We start from the raw sequence: 17301 nt of genomic DNA on the forward strand, positions 1-17301 counted from the left end.
AAGCAGTCGCGGCCGATGGGCTCCCCGAGAATCCCTTGGTGCCGGCTGGAGCGTGATCGAGTCGCAAACTCGCTCAGCAGCACTCACAAGGGTTCCATCTGGGTCGCCAAAATGTTAGCGTTCAAAAACACATAATCACGGAGCAATTATATGCGGTGCCTTTTATTAAGAGCTCTGGGAATCGGGGTATATTCAACCCAAATCTGACTCCGACCGTACATCCGAAATGATCATGTTTTATACTCTATCATTACATAACTTTCATGTTAATTATTAAACTTATATTGTTCTATTGTATACATAAATTTAGCCCCTCTCTGAATTTCCAACATAGTTTCTCACTATCCTTCTTATGGTTATATAATAATTACATTTAATTACTAAGCAATCATCACATCTAACAATTATATAATTTTTCATACTGCTTACGCAGGTGCAGTTGATCTGGGAAAGCACAAAGCCTAACATTTTAGATTCTATCTTTAACTTTTTCCAGGGTTCCACTATCAATTTCAGGGTTCCAGGGTGAATTTTTGGGGTTCCCACGTTGGATTTTCAGGGTTCCTCGGCTCCGTCCCCCATCCCCAGCACCCTGAGGGCGCAGTCGAGCCCGGGGGTGCTGTGGGTCGGGCACCCCATGGACACGACGGCCCCGTGGGGCCCCAGGAACCAGGGCAGGGCCTGCAGGGCTGGGGGGCTCCTGGGGCGGATTTTGGGGTTCAGGGATGGATTCTGGGGTTCCCGGGATTTCATTGGTTCCAGGCTGGGTTTGGAGGGTTGGATTTTGGGGGTTCCAGGTTGGATTTTTGGGGTTCCAGGTTGGATTTTTGGGGTTCCTGGGATGGATTTCAGGGTTCCAGGTGTCTCTACGTTTCACGTTGGATTTTATTGGTTCCAGGTTGGAATTTGGGCGTTCCTGGGATGGATTTTTGGGGTTCCCCGGTTCAATTTTGGGGTTCCCAAATTTCAGGGTTTCGGGTTCGATTTCGAGGTTTCCAGGATGGATTTTGGGGTTCCAGGTTGGATTTTGGGGTTCCAGGTTTGACAGGTCCAACGTTGGACATTATTGGTTCCAGGACGGATCTCCAGGGTTTCGGGTTGGATTTTGGGGTTTCCAGGCTGGATTTTTGAGATTTTACACTGGATTTTGGGGTTTCTGGGTGAAATTTTGGGGTTTCCACGTCGGATTTTCACTTTTCCTCACTTCCACTCCCCATCCCCACCACCTTGAGGGCGAAGTCGAGCGCGGGGGCGCTGTGGGTCAGGCACCCCATGGACACGATGTCCACGTGGGGCCCCAGGAAGCTGCCCAGCCTCTCCAGGCCGATGCCCCCGCTGGCCTCCACCAGCACCCGCGGGTGCGCGGCCTTGACGCGCGCGGCCGCCGCGTGCAGCTCCTGGAAACGGGGGGAAAACGTCAAAAAACCCAAAATTGGGGGTTCATTGGATGAGTGGGGGTCTGGTTCATTGGGGTTGGGCGGGATTCGAACCCAAAATTGGGGTGTCCCTGCTCAAATTTGGGTTTTCCCCATAAAAATCCCCAAAAATCCGGGGATTAGTCCAAAATTGGGGTGTCCACCCCCAAATTCCCCTTAAAGCAGAAACACCAAAAAAATTGGCATTTTTCACCCAAAAATTTGGGGTCTCTCCCACCCAGAAAAATCCCAAATTTGGGATTTTCAACCTAGAATCTGCCCAATTTCAGTCCCTAGAAAAACCCATTAATTCTGGGATTATTTAACCCAAAATTGGGGTGCCCACCCCCAAATTCCCCTTAAACCAGAAACACCAAAAATTTGGGATTTTTCACCCAAAAATTTGGGGTCTCTCCCACCCAGAAAAATCCCAAATTTTGGGATTTTCAACTTAAAATCTGCCCAATTTCGGTCCCTATAAAAACCCATTAATTCTGCAATTATTTAACCCAAATTTCGGGTGCCCACCCCCAAATCCCCACTCAACCAGAAACCCCAAAAATTCGGGGTTTTCCACCCAAAATTTGGGGTTTGAACCACTGAGAAAAACTCCAAAATTTGGGATTTTCAATCTAAAATCTGCCCAAATTCGGTCCCTATAAAAACCCATTAATTCTGGGATTATTTAACCCAAAATTGGGGTGCCCACCCCCAAATTCCCCTTAAAGCAGAAACACCAAAAAAATTGGGATTTTTCACCCAAAAATTTGGGGTCTCTCCCACCCAGAAAAATCCCAAATTTGGGGGTTTCCAACCCAAAATTTGCCCAGTTTGGGTCCCCAGAAAAAATGATCAATTTTGGGATTGTTCCACTTAAAATTGGGTGTTCAAAATTGGGGTGCCCATCCCCCAAATCCCCTTCAAACCAGAAACCCCAAAAATTCGGGGTTTGCAACCCAAAACCTGCCCAGTTTCAGTCCCACTTCTTGGGTTTATCCCAATTTCTTTTTGTTTATTTCCCGATTTTTTTGGGTTTTTTCCCATCTTTGGGGGGTTTATCCCCATTTCAAAAAGTCCACAGCCCCATTTTTGGGGTTTTTCTTCCTATTTTTTTGGGGTTTGTCTCCATTTTTTGGGGTTTCCCCACATTTTTGGGGGGTTTATCTCAATTTTTTGGGGTTTTTTTTTTTCCCCATTTTTTAGGGTTCATTCCTTTTTATTTGTTTGTTTGTTTTTCCCATTTTTGGGGTTTCATCCCAATTTTTGGGGCTTATCCCAAATTTTTGCAGCATGTCCTCATTTTTTGGGTTTTTTTCCTTTTTTTTGTTTTTATTCCCATGTTTTTTTATTTTTTCCCACTGTTTGGTTTGGGGTTTTCCATTTTTCTGGGGTTTTCCCCCATTTTTTGTGGTTTTTCCTCATTTTTTTTTGGGAATAATGCCATTTTTTGGACTTTATCCCTATTTTTGGTGTTTATCCCCATTTTGGGGGCTTTTATCCCCATTTTTTTGGAGTTTTACCCCCATTTTGCGGGTTTTATCCCAATTTTTTGGCATTTATTCCATTTTTTTGGGTTTTTTCTCAATGTTTGGACTTTACCCCAGATTTTTGGCGGGTTCATCCCCCCTTTTTGGGATTTTTCCCTCATTTTTTGGGGGTTTTCCACCTTTTTTTTTTGTCGATTCCCCATTTTTGGGGTTTATCCCAAATTTTTTCAGATCTCCCCCCCACCTTTTTTTTTTGGGGGGGATTTATCCAAATATTTTTTGATTTTTCCCATTTTCTCCCCATTTTTGGAGTTTATCCGAGTGCAGATCCCGGTAAAGGGGGACAATGTCAGTGAACCCCAAAATTTGGGGTTCGGTTCATTGGGGTTGGGCGGGATTTGAACCAAAATTGGGGTGTCCCTGGGTTTTTCCCATAAAAATCCCCACAAATCCGGGGATTGTTCCACCCAAAACTGGGGTGTCCCTGCTCAAATTTGGGTTTTCCCCATAAAAATCTCCACAAATTTGGGGATTTGAACCCAAAATTGGGGTGTCCCTGCTCAAATTTGGGTTTTTCCCCAAAATTCCCCACAAATCCGGGGATTGTTCCACCCAAAATTGGGGTGTCCCTGCTCAAATTTGGGTTTTCCCCATAAAAATCTCCACAAATTTGGGGATTTGAACCCAAAATTGGAGTGTCCACCCCAAATTCCCCTTAAACTAGAAACACCAAAAATTTGGGATTTTCCACCCAAAATTTGGGGTCCAACCCACCAAGAAAAACCCCAAAATTTGGGATTTTCAACCCAAAATTTGCCCAATTTGGGTCCCTAAAAAATTTATCAATTCTGGGATTATTTGACCCCCCCAAAAAACCCGATTTTTTGCAGTTATCTCCCCAAAAATTTCACCGTTTTTCCCCAAATTTTTGCCGTTTTTCCCCAAATTTTCACCTTTTTCTCCCAAATTTTCACCTTTTCCCCCCAAAATTTCGATTTTCAGGGTTCCCGAATTTTGGGGCTCCCCCATGGGCTCAGAGCTCAAATCTCCACCACCCCCACCCCGATTTTGCACCATTTTTTTGAGTTTCTCCCCCAAAGTTTCACCTTTTTTCCCAAATTTTCACTGTTTTTCCCCAAACTTTCGCCTTTTTCCTCCCGAAATTCCACCTTTTCTCCCCCAAAATTTCGATTTTCAGGGTTCCCGAATTTTGGGGCTGCCCCATGGGCTCAGAGCTCAAATCTCCACCACCCCCACCCCAATTCTGGGCACATTTTTGGGGTTTTCTCCCCCAGATTTTCACCTTTTTTTTCCAAATTTTCGCCGTTTTCCCCAAAATTTTCACCTTTTTCCCCCAAATTTTCACCATTTTTCCCCCAAAATTTCGATTTTCAGAGTTCCCCAATTTTGGGGCTCCCCCCTGGGCTCAGAGCTCAAATCTCCACCACCCCCACCCCAATTTTGGGCCGATGTTTTTGAGTTTTTCCCCCAAATTTTCACTGTTTTTCCCCAAATTTTCACTTTTTTCCCCCAAATTTTCACCTTTTATCCCCCAAATTTCCCCTCTTTCCCCCAAAATTTCGATTTTCGGGGTCCCCCGATATTTTGGGGCTCCCCTGTGGGCTCAGAGCTCAAATCTCCGCCACCCTCACCCCAATTCTGGGCACATTTTTGGGGTTTTCTCCCCCAAATTTTTGCCTTTTTTCCCCAAATTTTCACCTTTTTCCCCCAAATTTTCACCTTTTATCCCCAAAATTTCACCTTTTCTCCCCCAAAATTTCCATTTTCGGGGTTCCCGAATTTTGGGGCTCCCTCGTGGGCTCAGAGCTCAAATCTCTGCTACCCCCACCCCAATTCTGGGCACATTTTTGGGGTTTTCTCCCCCAGATTTTCACCTTTTTTCCCAAATTTTTGCCGTTTTCCCCAAAATTTTCACCTTTTTTCCCCAAAATTTCACCTTTTCTCCCCCAAAATTTCGATTTTCGGGGTTCCCCGATGTTTTGGGGCTGCCCCGTGGGCTCAGAGCTCAAATCTCTGCCACCCCCACCCCAATTCTGGGCACATTTTTTTGAGTTTCTCCCCCAAATTTTTGCTTTTTTTCCCCAAATTTTCACTGTTTTTCCCCAAATTTTTGCCGTTTTTCCCCAAAATTTCGCCATTTTTCCCCCCAAAATTTCGATTTTTGGGGTCCCCCGATGTTTTGGGGCTCACCTCTGGGCTCAGGTTGTCGAGCAGGACGACATCGGCCCCAGCCTTGGCCGCCTCCAGCGCCTGCTCAGCGCTCGCGCACTCCACGCCCAATTTCCGCGTGAAGCCCCCGGCCCGGCGCGCCTCCACAATCAGCTGTGGGACCCCAAAATAAACCCAAAAATTAGGGATTTGCCCCCAAAATTTGGGTTTTCTATTCAAAATTATTCCACAAAAATTGGGGATTTCTACTCAAAATTTATCCCCAAAAATTTGGAAATTAATCCCCAAAAATTGGGTTTTTCTATTCAAAATTAATACCCAAAAATTGGGGATTTCTACTCAAAATTAATCCCCAAAAATTCGGAAATTAATGCCCAAAAATTGGGAATTCTTACTCAAAATTAGTCCCCAAAAATTGGGATTTTCCCCTCAGATTCATCCCCAAAAATTGAGAATTTGACTCCCAAATTAATACCTAAAAATTGGGGATTTCCACTCAAAATTTAAACCCAAAAATTTGGAAATTAATCCCCAAAAATTTGGGTTTTTCTATTCAAAATTAATCCTCAAACATTGGGGATTTCTACTCGAAATTAATTTCCAAAAATTTGGAAATTAATCCTCAAAAATTGGGGATTTCTATTCAAAATTAATCCCAAAAAATTGGGAATTTCTACTCAAAATTAATCCAAAAAATTGGGAATTCCTACTCAAAATTAATCCCCAAATTTGAGAATTTTCCCCCAAATTAATCCCCCAAAAATAGGATTTTCTACTCAAAATTAATCCAAAAAATTGGGAATTTCTACTCAAAAAATTGGGAATTCCTACTCAAAATTAATTCCCCTAAATTTGGGAATTTTTCCTCAAAATTAATTCCCAAATTTGAGAATTTTCCCCCAAATTAATCCCCAAAAATTGGGATTTTCTACTCGAAATTAATTCCCTAAAAATTGAGAATTTCTACTCAAAAAATTGGGAATTCCTACTCAAAATTAATTCCCCAAAAATTGGGAATTTTTCCTCAAAATAAATCCCCAAATTTGAGAATTTCCCCCCAAATAAATCCCCAAAAATTGGGAATTTCTACTCAAAATTAATCCCCAAAAATTGGGATTTTCTACTCAAAATTAATCCCCAAATTTGAGAATTTCCCCCCAAATAAATCCCCAAAAATTGGGATTTTCTACTCAAAATTAATCAAAAAAATTGGGAATTCCTATTCAAAATTAATTCCCAAAAAAATTGGGATTTTCTACTCAAAATTAATCCCCAAAAATTGGGAATTCCTACTCAAAATTAATTCCCCCAAAAATTGGGAATTTTTCCTCAAAATTAATCCCCAAATTTGAGAATTGCCCCCTAAATTAATCCCCCCAAAATAGGATTTTCTACTCAAAATTAATCAAAAAAATTGGGAATTTCTACTCAAAATTAATTCCCAAAAATTGGGATTTTCTACTCAAAATAATTCCCTAAAAATTGGGAATTTCTACTCAAAAAATTGGGAATTTCTACTCGAAATTAATTCCCAAAAAATTGGGAATTTCCCCACAAAAATTTTCCCCGGAAAAATTGGCAATTTCCCCCCAAAATTAATCCCCAAAAATTTCCCCAAATTTGGGGTCCCCCCACACCCAAAACCCCCCAAATTTTGGGGTGCTCACCTTTGCCAGCGCTCTGGCATTGTCCCGATCCCCCACAAATTTGGCCCCCAAATTTCCCCCATTTTTACCCCAAACTCGGGGTCCCCACAACCGGAACCCCCCCAAATTTTGGGTTTCCCCACCCCATTTTCCACCCATTTTTTTTTTCCCATTTCTCCCCCATTTCCACCCAAATTTCCCCCATTTTACCCCAAATTTTTCCCCATTTCCCCCCCAAATTTGAGTGTCCCCAAAACCAGAACCCCCCAAATTTTGCCCCCAGATTTTGCCCCCATTTCCCCCCAAATTCGGGGTCTCCCCTCCTCATTTCAGCCCCATTCCCCCCCAATTTTTCCCCCCATTTCTCCCCCATTTTCCACCCAAATTTTTCCCATTTCCCCCCACATTTTGGGGATCCCCCTCCCCATTTCCCCCCCAAATCCGGGGGTTCCCACAACCAGAACCCCCCAAATTTTGCCCCCAAATTCGGGGTCTCCACACTCATTTCCCTCCCATTTTCCACCCATTTGTCCCCCAATTTTTTTCCCATTTCCACCCAATTTCGGGGTACCCCACAGCGAATTTCACCCCAAATCCCCCCAAAATTGGGGTCCTTACCCGTTTAACCCCTTCCTGTCCCTCACTCAGTTCCACCACCGCTCTGTGCTTGTCCTTGAGCAGCCCGGACCCCCCATTTCCCCCCCAAATTTCCCCTCATTTTACCCCAAATTTTTCCCCATTTCTCCCCATTTCCCCCCCAAATCCGGGGGTCCCCACAACCAGAACCCCCCAAATTCTGTAGGGTCTCCCCACAACCAAAACTGCCCCAATTCAAGGGTCCCCCCACTCATTTCCCCCCCAATTTCGGGGGTCCCCACCTGCCGGATACCCCCCCCCCATTCTCCCCCCATTTCTTCTCCATTTTCCCTCCAAGTTTTTCCCCATTTCTCCCCCATTTTCACCCAATTTTTTCCCCAATTTCGGGGCTCTCCCACCCCAAAATTCCCCCAAATTTTGGGGTCCTCACCTGTGTCACCCCCTCCTCTGTCTCCAGTGCCACCGCTCTGTGATTGTCCAGATGCCCCCTCCCCAAATTCCTGATTCCCCTCCCCATTTTCCACCCAATTTTTTCCCCAATTTCGGGGTTCCCCCACCCCAAAACCCCCCAAAATTTGGGGTCCTCACCCGTTTAACCCCTTCCTGTCCGCTGTCGCTCTCTCTGTGATTGCCCCCCCAAATTTCCTCCCCATTTTCCACCCATTTTTCCCCATTTCCACCCATATTTTTCCGATTTCCACCCACATTTCGGGGTTCCCCCGACCCCAAAATTTGGGGTCCTTACCCGTTTAACCCCTTTGTGCTCGCCTCCGCCCATCTCGGCCACGGCCCTGTGCTTGTCCTTGAGCAGCGCGAACGCCCCCAGCCCCTCCCAAATTTTCCCTCATTTTCCCCCAAATTTCGGGGTCTCCCACAACCAAAACCCCCCAAAACCGCCCCAAATCCCCCCAAAATTTCGGGGTCCTTACCCGTTTAACCCCTTCGTGCCCTCCTCCGCCCATCTCGGCCACGGCCCTGTGCTTGTCCTTGACGAGGCCGAACGTCCCCAGCCCCTCCCAAATTTCCCCTCATTTTACCCCAAATTTTTCCCCATTTCCCCCTCAAATTTGGGGGTCCCCACAACCAGAACCCCCCAAATTTTGCTCCCAAATTTTCCCCCCAAATACGGGGTCTCCTCTCCCCATTTCTCCCCTCATTTCTCCCCTATTCCCCCCCCAGTTTTTCCCGCCATTTCTCCCCCATTTTCCACCCAAATTTTTCCCTCATTTTCCCCCAGATTTCGGGGTACCCCCACCCCAAATCCCCCCAAAATTTCGGGGTCCTTACCCGTTTAACCCCTTCTTCCCGCCTGCGCCCATCTCGGCCACGGCCCTGTGCTTGTCCCGATCCCCCCTCCCCATTTCTCTCCCATTTCTCCCCCAACTTTTCCCCCATTTCCACCCAAATTTTTCCCCAATTTCGGGGGTCTCTCACCCCAAAATTTGGGGTCCTTACCCGTTTAACCCCTTCCTGTCCCTCACTCAGTTCCACCACCGCTCTGTGCTTGTCCTTGAGCAGCCCGAACACCCCCAGCCCCTCCCAAATTTCCCCTCATTTTCCCCCAAATTTTTCCCCATTTCCCCCCCAAATTTGGGGGTCCCCACAACCAGAACCCCCCAAATTTTGCCCCCATTTCCCCACAAATTCGGGGTCTCCTCTCCCCATTTCTCCCCTCATTTCTCCCCTATTCCCCCCCCAGTTTTTCCCGCCATTTCTCCGCCATTTTCCACCCAAATTTTTCCCTCATTTTCCCCCAAATTTCGGGGTCTCCCACAACCAAAACCGCCCCAAAACCCCCCAAAATTTCGGGGTCCTTACCCGTTTAACCCCTTCGTGCCCTCCTCCGCCCATCTCGGCCACGGCCCTGTGGTTGTCCTTGACGAGGCCGAACGCCCCCAGCCCCTCCCAAATTTCCCCTCATTTTACCCCAAATTTTTCCCCAAATCCGGGGATCCCAACAACCAGAACACCCCCAAACTCTGTAGGGTCTCCCCACAACTAAAACTGCCCCAATTCAAGGGTCCCCCCACTCATTTCCCCCCCAATTTCGGGGCTCCCCCACCCCAAAACCCCCCAAAATTCGGGGTGCTCACCCGTTTAACCCCTTGCTGTCCGCTGTCACTCTCTCTGTGATTGTCCCCCCAAATTTCCTCCCCATTTTCCACCCATTTTTCCCCCATTTCCACCCACATTTCGGGGTTCCCCCGACCCAAAATTTCGGGGTCCTTACCCGTTTAACCCCTTCGTGCCCGCCGCCCATCTCGGCCACGGCCCTGTGGTTGTCCTTGATGAGGCCAAACGCCCCCAGCCCCTCACGGTGCCCCTGCGCGCCCCCCACGCCCAGCGCGTACTTCTCGGCTGCCCTGAAGCCGGGCGTGCACTTGCGCGTCCCCGCCACGACCCCTCCCCAGTTTCGGCTCTCGGCGACGCCCCGGGCCCGGGCGGCCATGGAGGCCACGCCGCTGCAGCGGCCCAGGACGTTGAGGGCCGTGCGCTCGGCCAGGAGCAGCCCGGAAACGGGGCCGCGAACCTCGGCCAGCAGCGCCCGGCCCGGGCCCAGCCGGGAACCTTCGGGAACCTTCCAGAGCACGGAGCAGCCCGACAGCGCGAACACCGCCTCGGCGAACGGGCAGCCGGCCAGCACCCCGAAAAACGGGGGGGTTTTGGGGTTAAATGCGGGGGTTTCGGGGTTTTTGACAAGGATGTGGGCGCGGATCTCGGGGTTCCCCAGCGGCGCCACGGTGGGGTCGGGCCAGGGCGCGTCCTCGTCCAGCCAGGAGCGCGCCAGGGCCCGCAGGCGGTGCGGGGGAGGGGGGGGGCGGCCAGGGGGTCCCCGAAGGGTTCAGGGGGTTCGGGGGTCCCGGGGGGTTCGGGGGCGCAGAGCCGGACATGGTGCGGAGAGACCTGGGGAGAGAGAAAGGGGAATTAAGGGGGGGATATTGGGGTCCTTGGGGGGCATTTAGGGGGTCTTTGGGGAGTCTCTGTGAGGATTTGGGGGTCCCAGCAGGGTCCTTGAGAGGATTTGAGGGTCCCAGAAGGGGATTTGGGGTAATGGGGAGGGGTCTTCGAGGGGTTAATGGGGTCCCAGGGGAGATTTTGGGGTTCCCATTGGGATCTATGGGGAGATAATTGGGTCTGGGGGAGATTTTGGGGGTCCTAGGAGGATCCTTGGGGGGATTTTGGGGTCCCAGGAGGGGATTTAGGGCGATGGGGAGGGGGCTTGGAGGGGATTTGGGGGGTCCTTGAGGGGATTTTGGGGTCCCCATTGGGATTTTTGGGGAGCTATTTGGGTCTGGTGGGGATTTGGGGGTCTCAGGAGGGGGCTTGGAGAGGATTTAGGGGTCCCAGGAGGGTCCTTGAGGGGATTTTGGGGTCCCCATTGGGATCTATGGGGAGATATTTGGGTCTGGGGGAGATTTGGGTGTGTGGGGAGGGGGCTTGGAGGGGATTTTGGGGTCGGTTTCGGGGGATTTTGAGGGCATTTTGGGGGTTTTGGGGGTCCCAGGAGGGTCCTTGGGCGATTTTGGGGCTCTTTGGGGGGTCCTGGTGGGGATTTTGGGGTCCCTGAGGGGATTTGGGGCAATGGGGAGGGGGCTTAGAGGGGATTTGGGGGGTCCTGGTGGGGATTTTGGGGTCCCAGGAGGGGATTTAGGGTAATGGGGAGGGGGCTTGGAGGGGTTAATGGGGTCCCAGGGGGGATTTAGGGGTCCCCATTGGGATCTCTGGGGAGATTTTTGGGTCTGGGGGGATTTAGGGGGTCCCAGGAAGGTCCCTGAGGGGCTTTGGGGGTCTTAGGGGGCTCCTGGAGGGGATTTGGGGGTGCGGGGAGGGGTCTGGGGGGATTTTGGGGTCCCAGGGGAGTCCTTGAGGGAATTTTGGGGTCCCCATTGGGATTTAGGGAGAGATTTTGGATCTGGGGGCGATTTGGGGGTCCCAGGAGGGTCCTTGGGGGATTTTGGGGTGTGGGGAGGGGGTTTTGGGGAGATTTAGGGGGTCCTTGAGGGGGTTTTGGGGTCCCAGGAGGGGATTTGGGGTAATGGGGAGGGGGCTTCAAAGGGTTAATGGGGTCCCAGGGGAGATTTTGGGGTCCCCATGGGGATCTCTGGGGAGATTTTTGGGTCTGGGGGCGATTTTGGGGTCCCAGGGGGGATTTTGGGGTCCCAGGGGGGTATTTGGGGGGTCCTTGAGGGGGTTTTGGGGTCCCCCTTGGGGTTTTTGGGGAGGATTTGGGGCTGGGGGGGATTTTGGGGGTCCCTGGGGGGATTTGGGGGCGCTGAAGAGCAAATTTGGGGTCGGGTTTGGGGGATTTGGGCCAATTTGGGGCCGATTTTTTTCCACTTTTTTCCCCATTTTGGGGATTTTTGGCCGATTTTGTGCCAATTTGGGTCAATTTGGTGCCGATTTTTGCCTTTTCCCCCCTTTTTTGGGATTTTTTGGTGATTTTGGAGTTAATTTGTGTCAATTTTTGCCAATTTGGTGCCGATTTTCCCCCTTTCTTTCTGGTTTAGGGTATTTTGGGGGGATTTTAGTTTAATTTTTGCCAATTTTGTGCCGATTTTCTCCCCTTTCATTGGTTTTGGGGCTTTTAAATAATTTTGTGTCAATTTTTGCCAATTTTGTGCCGATTCTTTGCCTTTTTTCCCCTTTTTTAGGATTTTGGGGTAATTTTGGGGTGAATTTGTGTCAATTTTTCCCAATTTTGTGCCAATTTTTCCCCTTTCTTTCTGGTTTTGGGTAGTTTGGGGTGATTTTAGGTTATTTTTTTCCAATTTTGTGCCGATTTTTCCCCTTTCTTCCATTTTAGGGATTTTTTGATTATTTTGTACCAATTCTTGCCAATTTAGTGCTGATTTTCCCCTTTTTTTCTGGTTTTGGGGCTTTTTAGCTGATTTTTTGTCAAATTTTGCCCATTTTGTGCCGATTTTTTGCCTTTTTTTCTGCTTTTGGGCCGATTTCTGTTGATTTTGTGTAATTTCAGTCGATTTTATGCCAATTTTTCCCATTTTTGCGCTGATTTTCCCCCTTTTTTCCGGTTTTGGGGCAATTTCTTCTGATTTTGGGCAATTTAAGCCGATTTTGTGTCAATTTTTGCCATTTTTGTGTCGATTTTCCCCCTTTTTTTTTCCCTTTTAGGGATTTTTGGATTATTTCGTGACAATTTGAGTCAATTTAGTACCGATTTTCGCCCTTTATTTAAATTTTGGGAGATTTTAAAATAATTTCGTTTCAATTTTTGCCACTTTTGTGCCGACTTTTCTCCTTTTTTCCTGATTTTGGGCAATTTAGGGCGATTTTGAGTAATTTTAGCTGATTTAGTGCCGATTTTTCCCGATTTTGTGTATTTTGGGATGGTTTTGGGTGATTTTGTGTCAATTTTTGCCAATTTTGTGCCGATTTCTCCCCTTTTTCTGGTTTTGGGCCGATTTCTGCTGATTTTGTGTAATTTCAGCCGATTTTATGCCAATTTTTGCCAATTTTGTGCCGATTTTTCCCCTTTTTTTTCCGATTTTGGGCCGATTTCCGCTGATTTTGTGTAATTTCAGCCGATTTTGTGCCAATTTTCGCCAATTCTGCGCCGATTTTTCCCCCTTTTTTCCGGGTTTGGGCCGATTTCTGATGATTTTGGGTTATTGTAGCCGATTTTATGTCAATTTTTGCCAATTTTGTGCCGATTTTTCCCCTTCCTTCCCGTTTTGGGCCGATTTCCGCTGATTTTGTGCAATTTCAGCCGATTTTGTGCCGATTTTTGCCCTTTTTGCCCCAAATCCCGCGGTCCCGGGGCCGTTTTGGGACCGGCCCCGCCCCCTCCCCTCACGCGCCCCTCCCCCACTCACCTGGCGCGCGCCGGGCCCGAGTGAGGCCCCGGGGGGGGAGGGGGGGGATCTTACCCGGGGGGGGCGGGGCCACAGCGCGGGCGCTGATTGGCTGCCGCCGCTGATTGGCTGCCGCCGCTGATTGGCTGCCACGCCCACCCAAAAATAAATTCCGAAAAAACCCAAAAATAAACCCGGAAGTGTTTGGGGGGAGGGGCAATGGGGGGGTGGAAGTTGGGGAAAAATGGGGGGAAATTGGGAAAAATTGGGAAAAATGAGATTTGGGGACATTGGGGAAAATTGGTAAAAAAATGGGAAAAATGAGATTTGGGGACATTGGGGACATTGGGGGAAAAAATGGGGAAAATTGGGGAAAATGAGATTCGGGGAACATTGGGGAAATTGGGGGGAAAATGGGGGGAAAATGGGGAAAAATTGGGAAAATAGGGGAAAATGAGATTTGGGGACATTGGGGGAAAATGGGGAAAATTTGGGAAAATTGGGGAAAATGAGATTTGGGGACATTGGGGAGATTGGGGGGACGTTGGGGAAAAATTGGGGGAAAATGGGGGAAAATGAGATTTGGGGACATTGGGGAAAAATTGGGGAAAATTGGTAAAAAATGGGAAAAATGAGATTTGGGGACAATGAGAAAAAAATGGGAAAAATTGGGAGAAATTTAGAAAAATGAGTTTTGGGGACATTGGGGACATTAAGGACAATGAGAAAAAAATGGGAAAAATTGGGGGAAATTTTAAAAAATGAGATCTGGGGACATTGGGGGAAAATGGGAGAAAATTGGGAAAAGTTGGGGGAAAAGTGGAGAAAAATCGGGGAAAATTTAGAAAATGAGATTTGGGGAAAATTGGGGAGATTGGGGGGACATTGGGGAGAAATTGGGGGAAAATTGGGAGAAATTTAGAAAAATGAGATTTGGGGACATTGGGGGAAAATTGGGGGAAAATTGGGAGAAATGAGATTTGGGGACATTGGGGACATTGGGGACAATGAGAAAAAAATGGGAAAAGTTGGGGGGAAAACGGAGAGAAATTGGGGAAAATTTGGGAAAAAATGAGATTTGGGGAGATTGGGGGGACATTGGGGAGAAATTGGGGGAAAATTTAGAAAAATGAGATTTGGGGACATTGGGGGGAAAATGGGAAAAAAATGGGAAAAATGGGGAAAATTGGGGAAAATGAGATTTGGGGACATTGGGGAAAAAATGGGGAAAATTGGGAAAAAAAGAGATTTGGGGACATTGGGGACAATGGGGGAAAAATGGGGAAAATTGGGGGAAAATTGGTAAAAAATGGGACAAATGAGATTTAGGGGAAAATAAGATTTGGGGACATTGGGGGAAAAATAGGAAAAAAAAAGGGGAAAATTTGGGAAAAAATTGGGGAAAACAAGATTTGGGGACATTGGGGACAATGGGGGAAAAATTGGGGAAAATTTGGGAAAAAATTGGGGGAAAATTGGTAAAAAATGGGAAAATGAGATTTCGGGACATTGGAGGGAAATTGGGGGAAAATAGGGAGAAATGAGATTTGGGGACAATGGGGGAAAAATGGGGAAAATTGGGGGAAAATTGGTAAAAAATGGGACAAATGAGATTTGCGGGAAAATGGGGAAAATAAGATTTAGGGACATTGGGGGAAAAATGGGGAAAAAATGGGGAAAATTGGGAGAAAATTGGGGAAAATGAGATTTGGGGACATTGGGGACGATGGGGGAAAATTTGGGAAAAAATGGGGGAAAATTGGTAAAAAATGGGAAAAATGAAATTTGGGGACATTGGGGGAAAATTGGGAGAAATGAGATTTGGGGACATTGGGGACATTGGGGACAATGAGAAAAAAATGGGAAAAGTTAGGGGAAAATTTAGAAAAAATGAGATTTGGGGACGTTGCGGACATTGGGGGAAAAATGGGAAAAAAATGGGAAAAATTGGGGGAAAATATATTATATTATGTTATGTTATGTTATGTTATATTATATTATATTATATTATGTTATGTTATGTTATGTTATGTTATGTTATGTTATGTTATGTTATGTTATGTTATGTTATGTTATGTTATGTTATGTTATGTTATGTTATGTTATGTTATGTTATGTTATATTATATTATATTATATTATATTATATTATATTATATTATATTATATTATATTATGTTATGTTATATTATATTATATTATATTATATCATATCATATCATATTATATTATATTATATTATACTATATTATATTATATCATATCATATCATATCATATTATATTATATTATATTATACTATATTACATTACATTGTATAGTATTATATTTTATTATTTTATATTTTATTTATTTTATTGGATTTGATTTATTTTTATTTCATTTTATGTTTTAATACATTTTTATTTTATTTTATAGTATTTATTATTTATTTTATTGTATTTTATTGTATTTTATTTTATCTTGTTTTATTTCATTTTATCTTATTTTATTTCATTTCATTAATTTTCATTTTATTTTATTTTATTTTATCTTATTTCATTTCATTTCATTTCATTTTTATTTTATTTTATTTTATTTTATTTTATTTTATTTTATTTTATTTTATTTTATTTTATTTTATTTTATTTTTTTTTTTATTTTATTTTATTTTATTTTATTTTATTCTGTCCTTCCCCAGCAAAACTCGATTTTATCTCTGGTTTTCTTCAGATTCCAAATTCCAAATTCCATCAGGGGCCAGAAATGCTCTGCAAACAAACCCAAAATGCTCTGCAAACAAACCCAAAAACAGATTTGGGTTTTATTTATTTTTATTTCATTTCATGTTTTAATCCATTTACATTATATTATATTACATTATATTACATTATATTATATTATATTATATTATATTATATTATATTATATTATATTATATTATATTATATTATATTATATTATATTATATTATATTATATTATATTATATTATATTATATTATTCTATATTACATTACATTGTATAGTATTATATTTTATTATTTTATATTTTATTTATTTTATTTTATTTTGTTTATTATTTATTTTTATTTCATTTCATGTTTTAATAATTTTTTATTTTATTGTACTTATTATTTATTTTATTGTATTTTATTTTATCTTATTTTATTTTATCTTATCTTATTTCATTTAATTTCATTTTTATTTTATTTTATTTCCTTTCATTCATTTTATTTTATTTTATTTTATTTTATTTTATTTCATTTCATTTCAATTTATTCTGTCCTTCCCCAGCAAAACTCGATTTTCTCTCTGGTTTTCTTCAGATTCCAAATTCCGAATTCCGTCCTGGGGCCAGAAATGCTCTGCAAACACAAAAACCCAACAAACAGATTTGGGTTCTATTTATTTTTATTTCATTTCATGTTTTAATCCATTTACATTATATTATACTATATTATATTATATTATATTATATTATATTATATTATATTATATTATATTATATTATATTATATTATATTATATTATATTATATTATATTATATTATATTATATTATATTATATTATATTATATTATATTATATTATATTACATTGTATAGTATTTTATTTTATTATTTTATATTTTATTTATTTTATTTTATTTTATTTATTATTTTTTTTATTTCATTTTATGTTTTAATACATTTTTATTTTATTTTCTTGTATTTATTATTTAATTTTTTTATTTTATTTTATCTTATTTTATTTTATTTTATCTTATCTTATTTCATTTCATTTTATTTCATTTTTATTTTGTTTTATTTTATCTTATTTCATTTCATTTCATTTTTATTTTATTTCATTTCATTTCATTTTAATTTAATTTAATTTTATTTCATTTTATCTTATTTTATTTCATTAATTTATTTTATTTTATTTATTTTATTTTATTTTATTTTATTTTATTTTATTTTATTTTATTTTATTTTATTTTATTTTATTTTATTTTATTTTGTTTTGTTTTGTTTTGTTTTGTCCTTCTCCAGCAAAACTTGATTTTATTTCTGGTTTTCTCCAGATTCCAAATTCCAAATTCCAAATTCCATCCTGGGGCCAGAAATGCTCTGCAAACACAAAAACCCAAAAACAGATTTGGGCTCTGCAAACACAAACCCAACAAACAAATTG

At 43.3% G+C, this 17301-nt stretch overlaps 1 protein-coding gene across 1 annotated transcript; it reads right to left on the bottom strand.

The window, feature by feature from the left end:
• Positions 1-640: 640 nt before the first annotated feature.
• LOC134433327 (nicotinate-nucleotide pyrophosphorylase [carboxylating]-like) lies at positions 641-10168 on the bottom strand (the record flags this gene model as incomplete). The annotated part of the gene is made up of 3 exons (XM_063182187.1): positions 641-1397; positions 5114-5245; positions 9575-10168. Coding segments are annotated over 3 exons (933 nt in total), but the record flags the coding sequence as incomplete, so codon positions are not given.
• Between the last annotated feature and the right edge of the window lie 7133 nt (positions 10169-17301).

The sequence above is a fragment of the Melospiza melodia genome, unplaced genomic scaffold, assembly GCF_035770615.1.
Source record: "Melospiza melodia melodia isolate bMelMel2 unplaced genomic scaffold, bMelMel2.pri scaffold_18, whole genome shotgun sequence".
Classification (NCBI taxonomy): Eukaryota; Metazoa; Chordata; class Aves; order Passeriformes; family Passerellidae; genus Melospiza; species Melospiza melodia.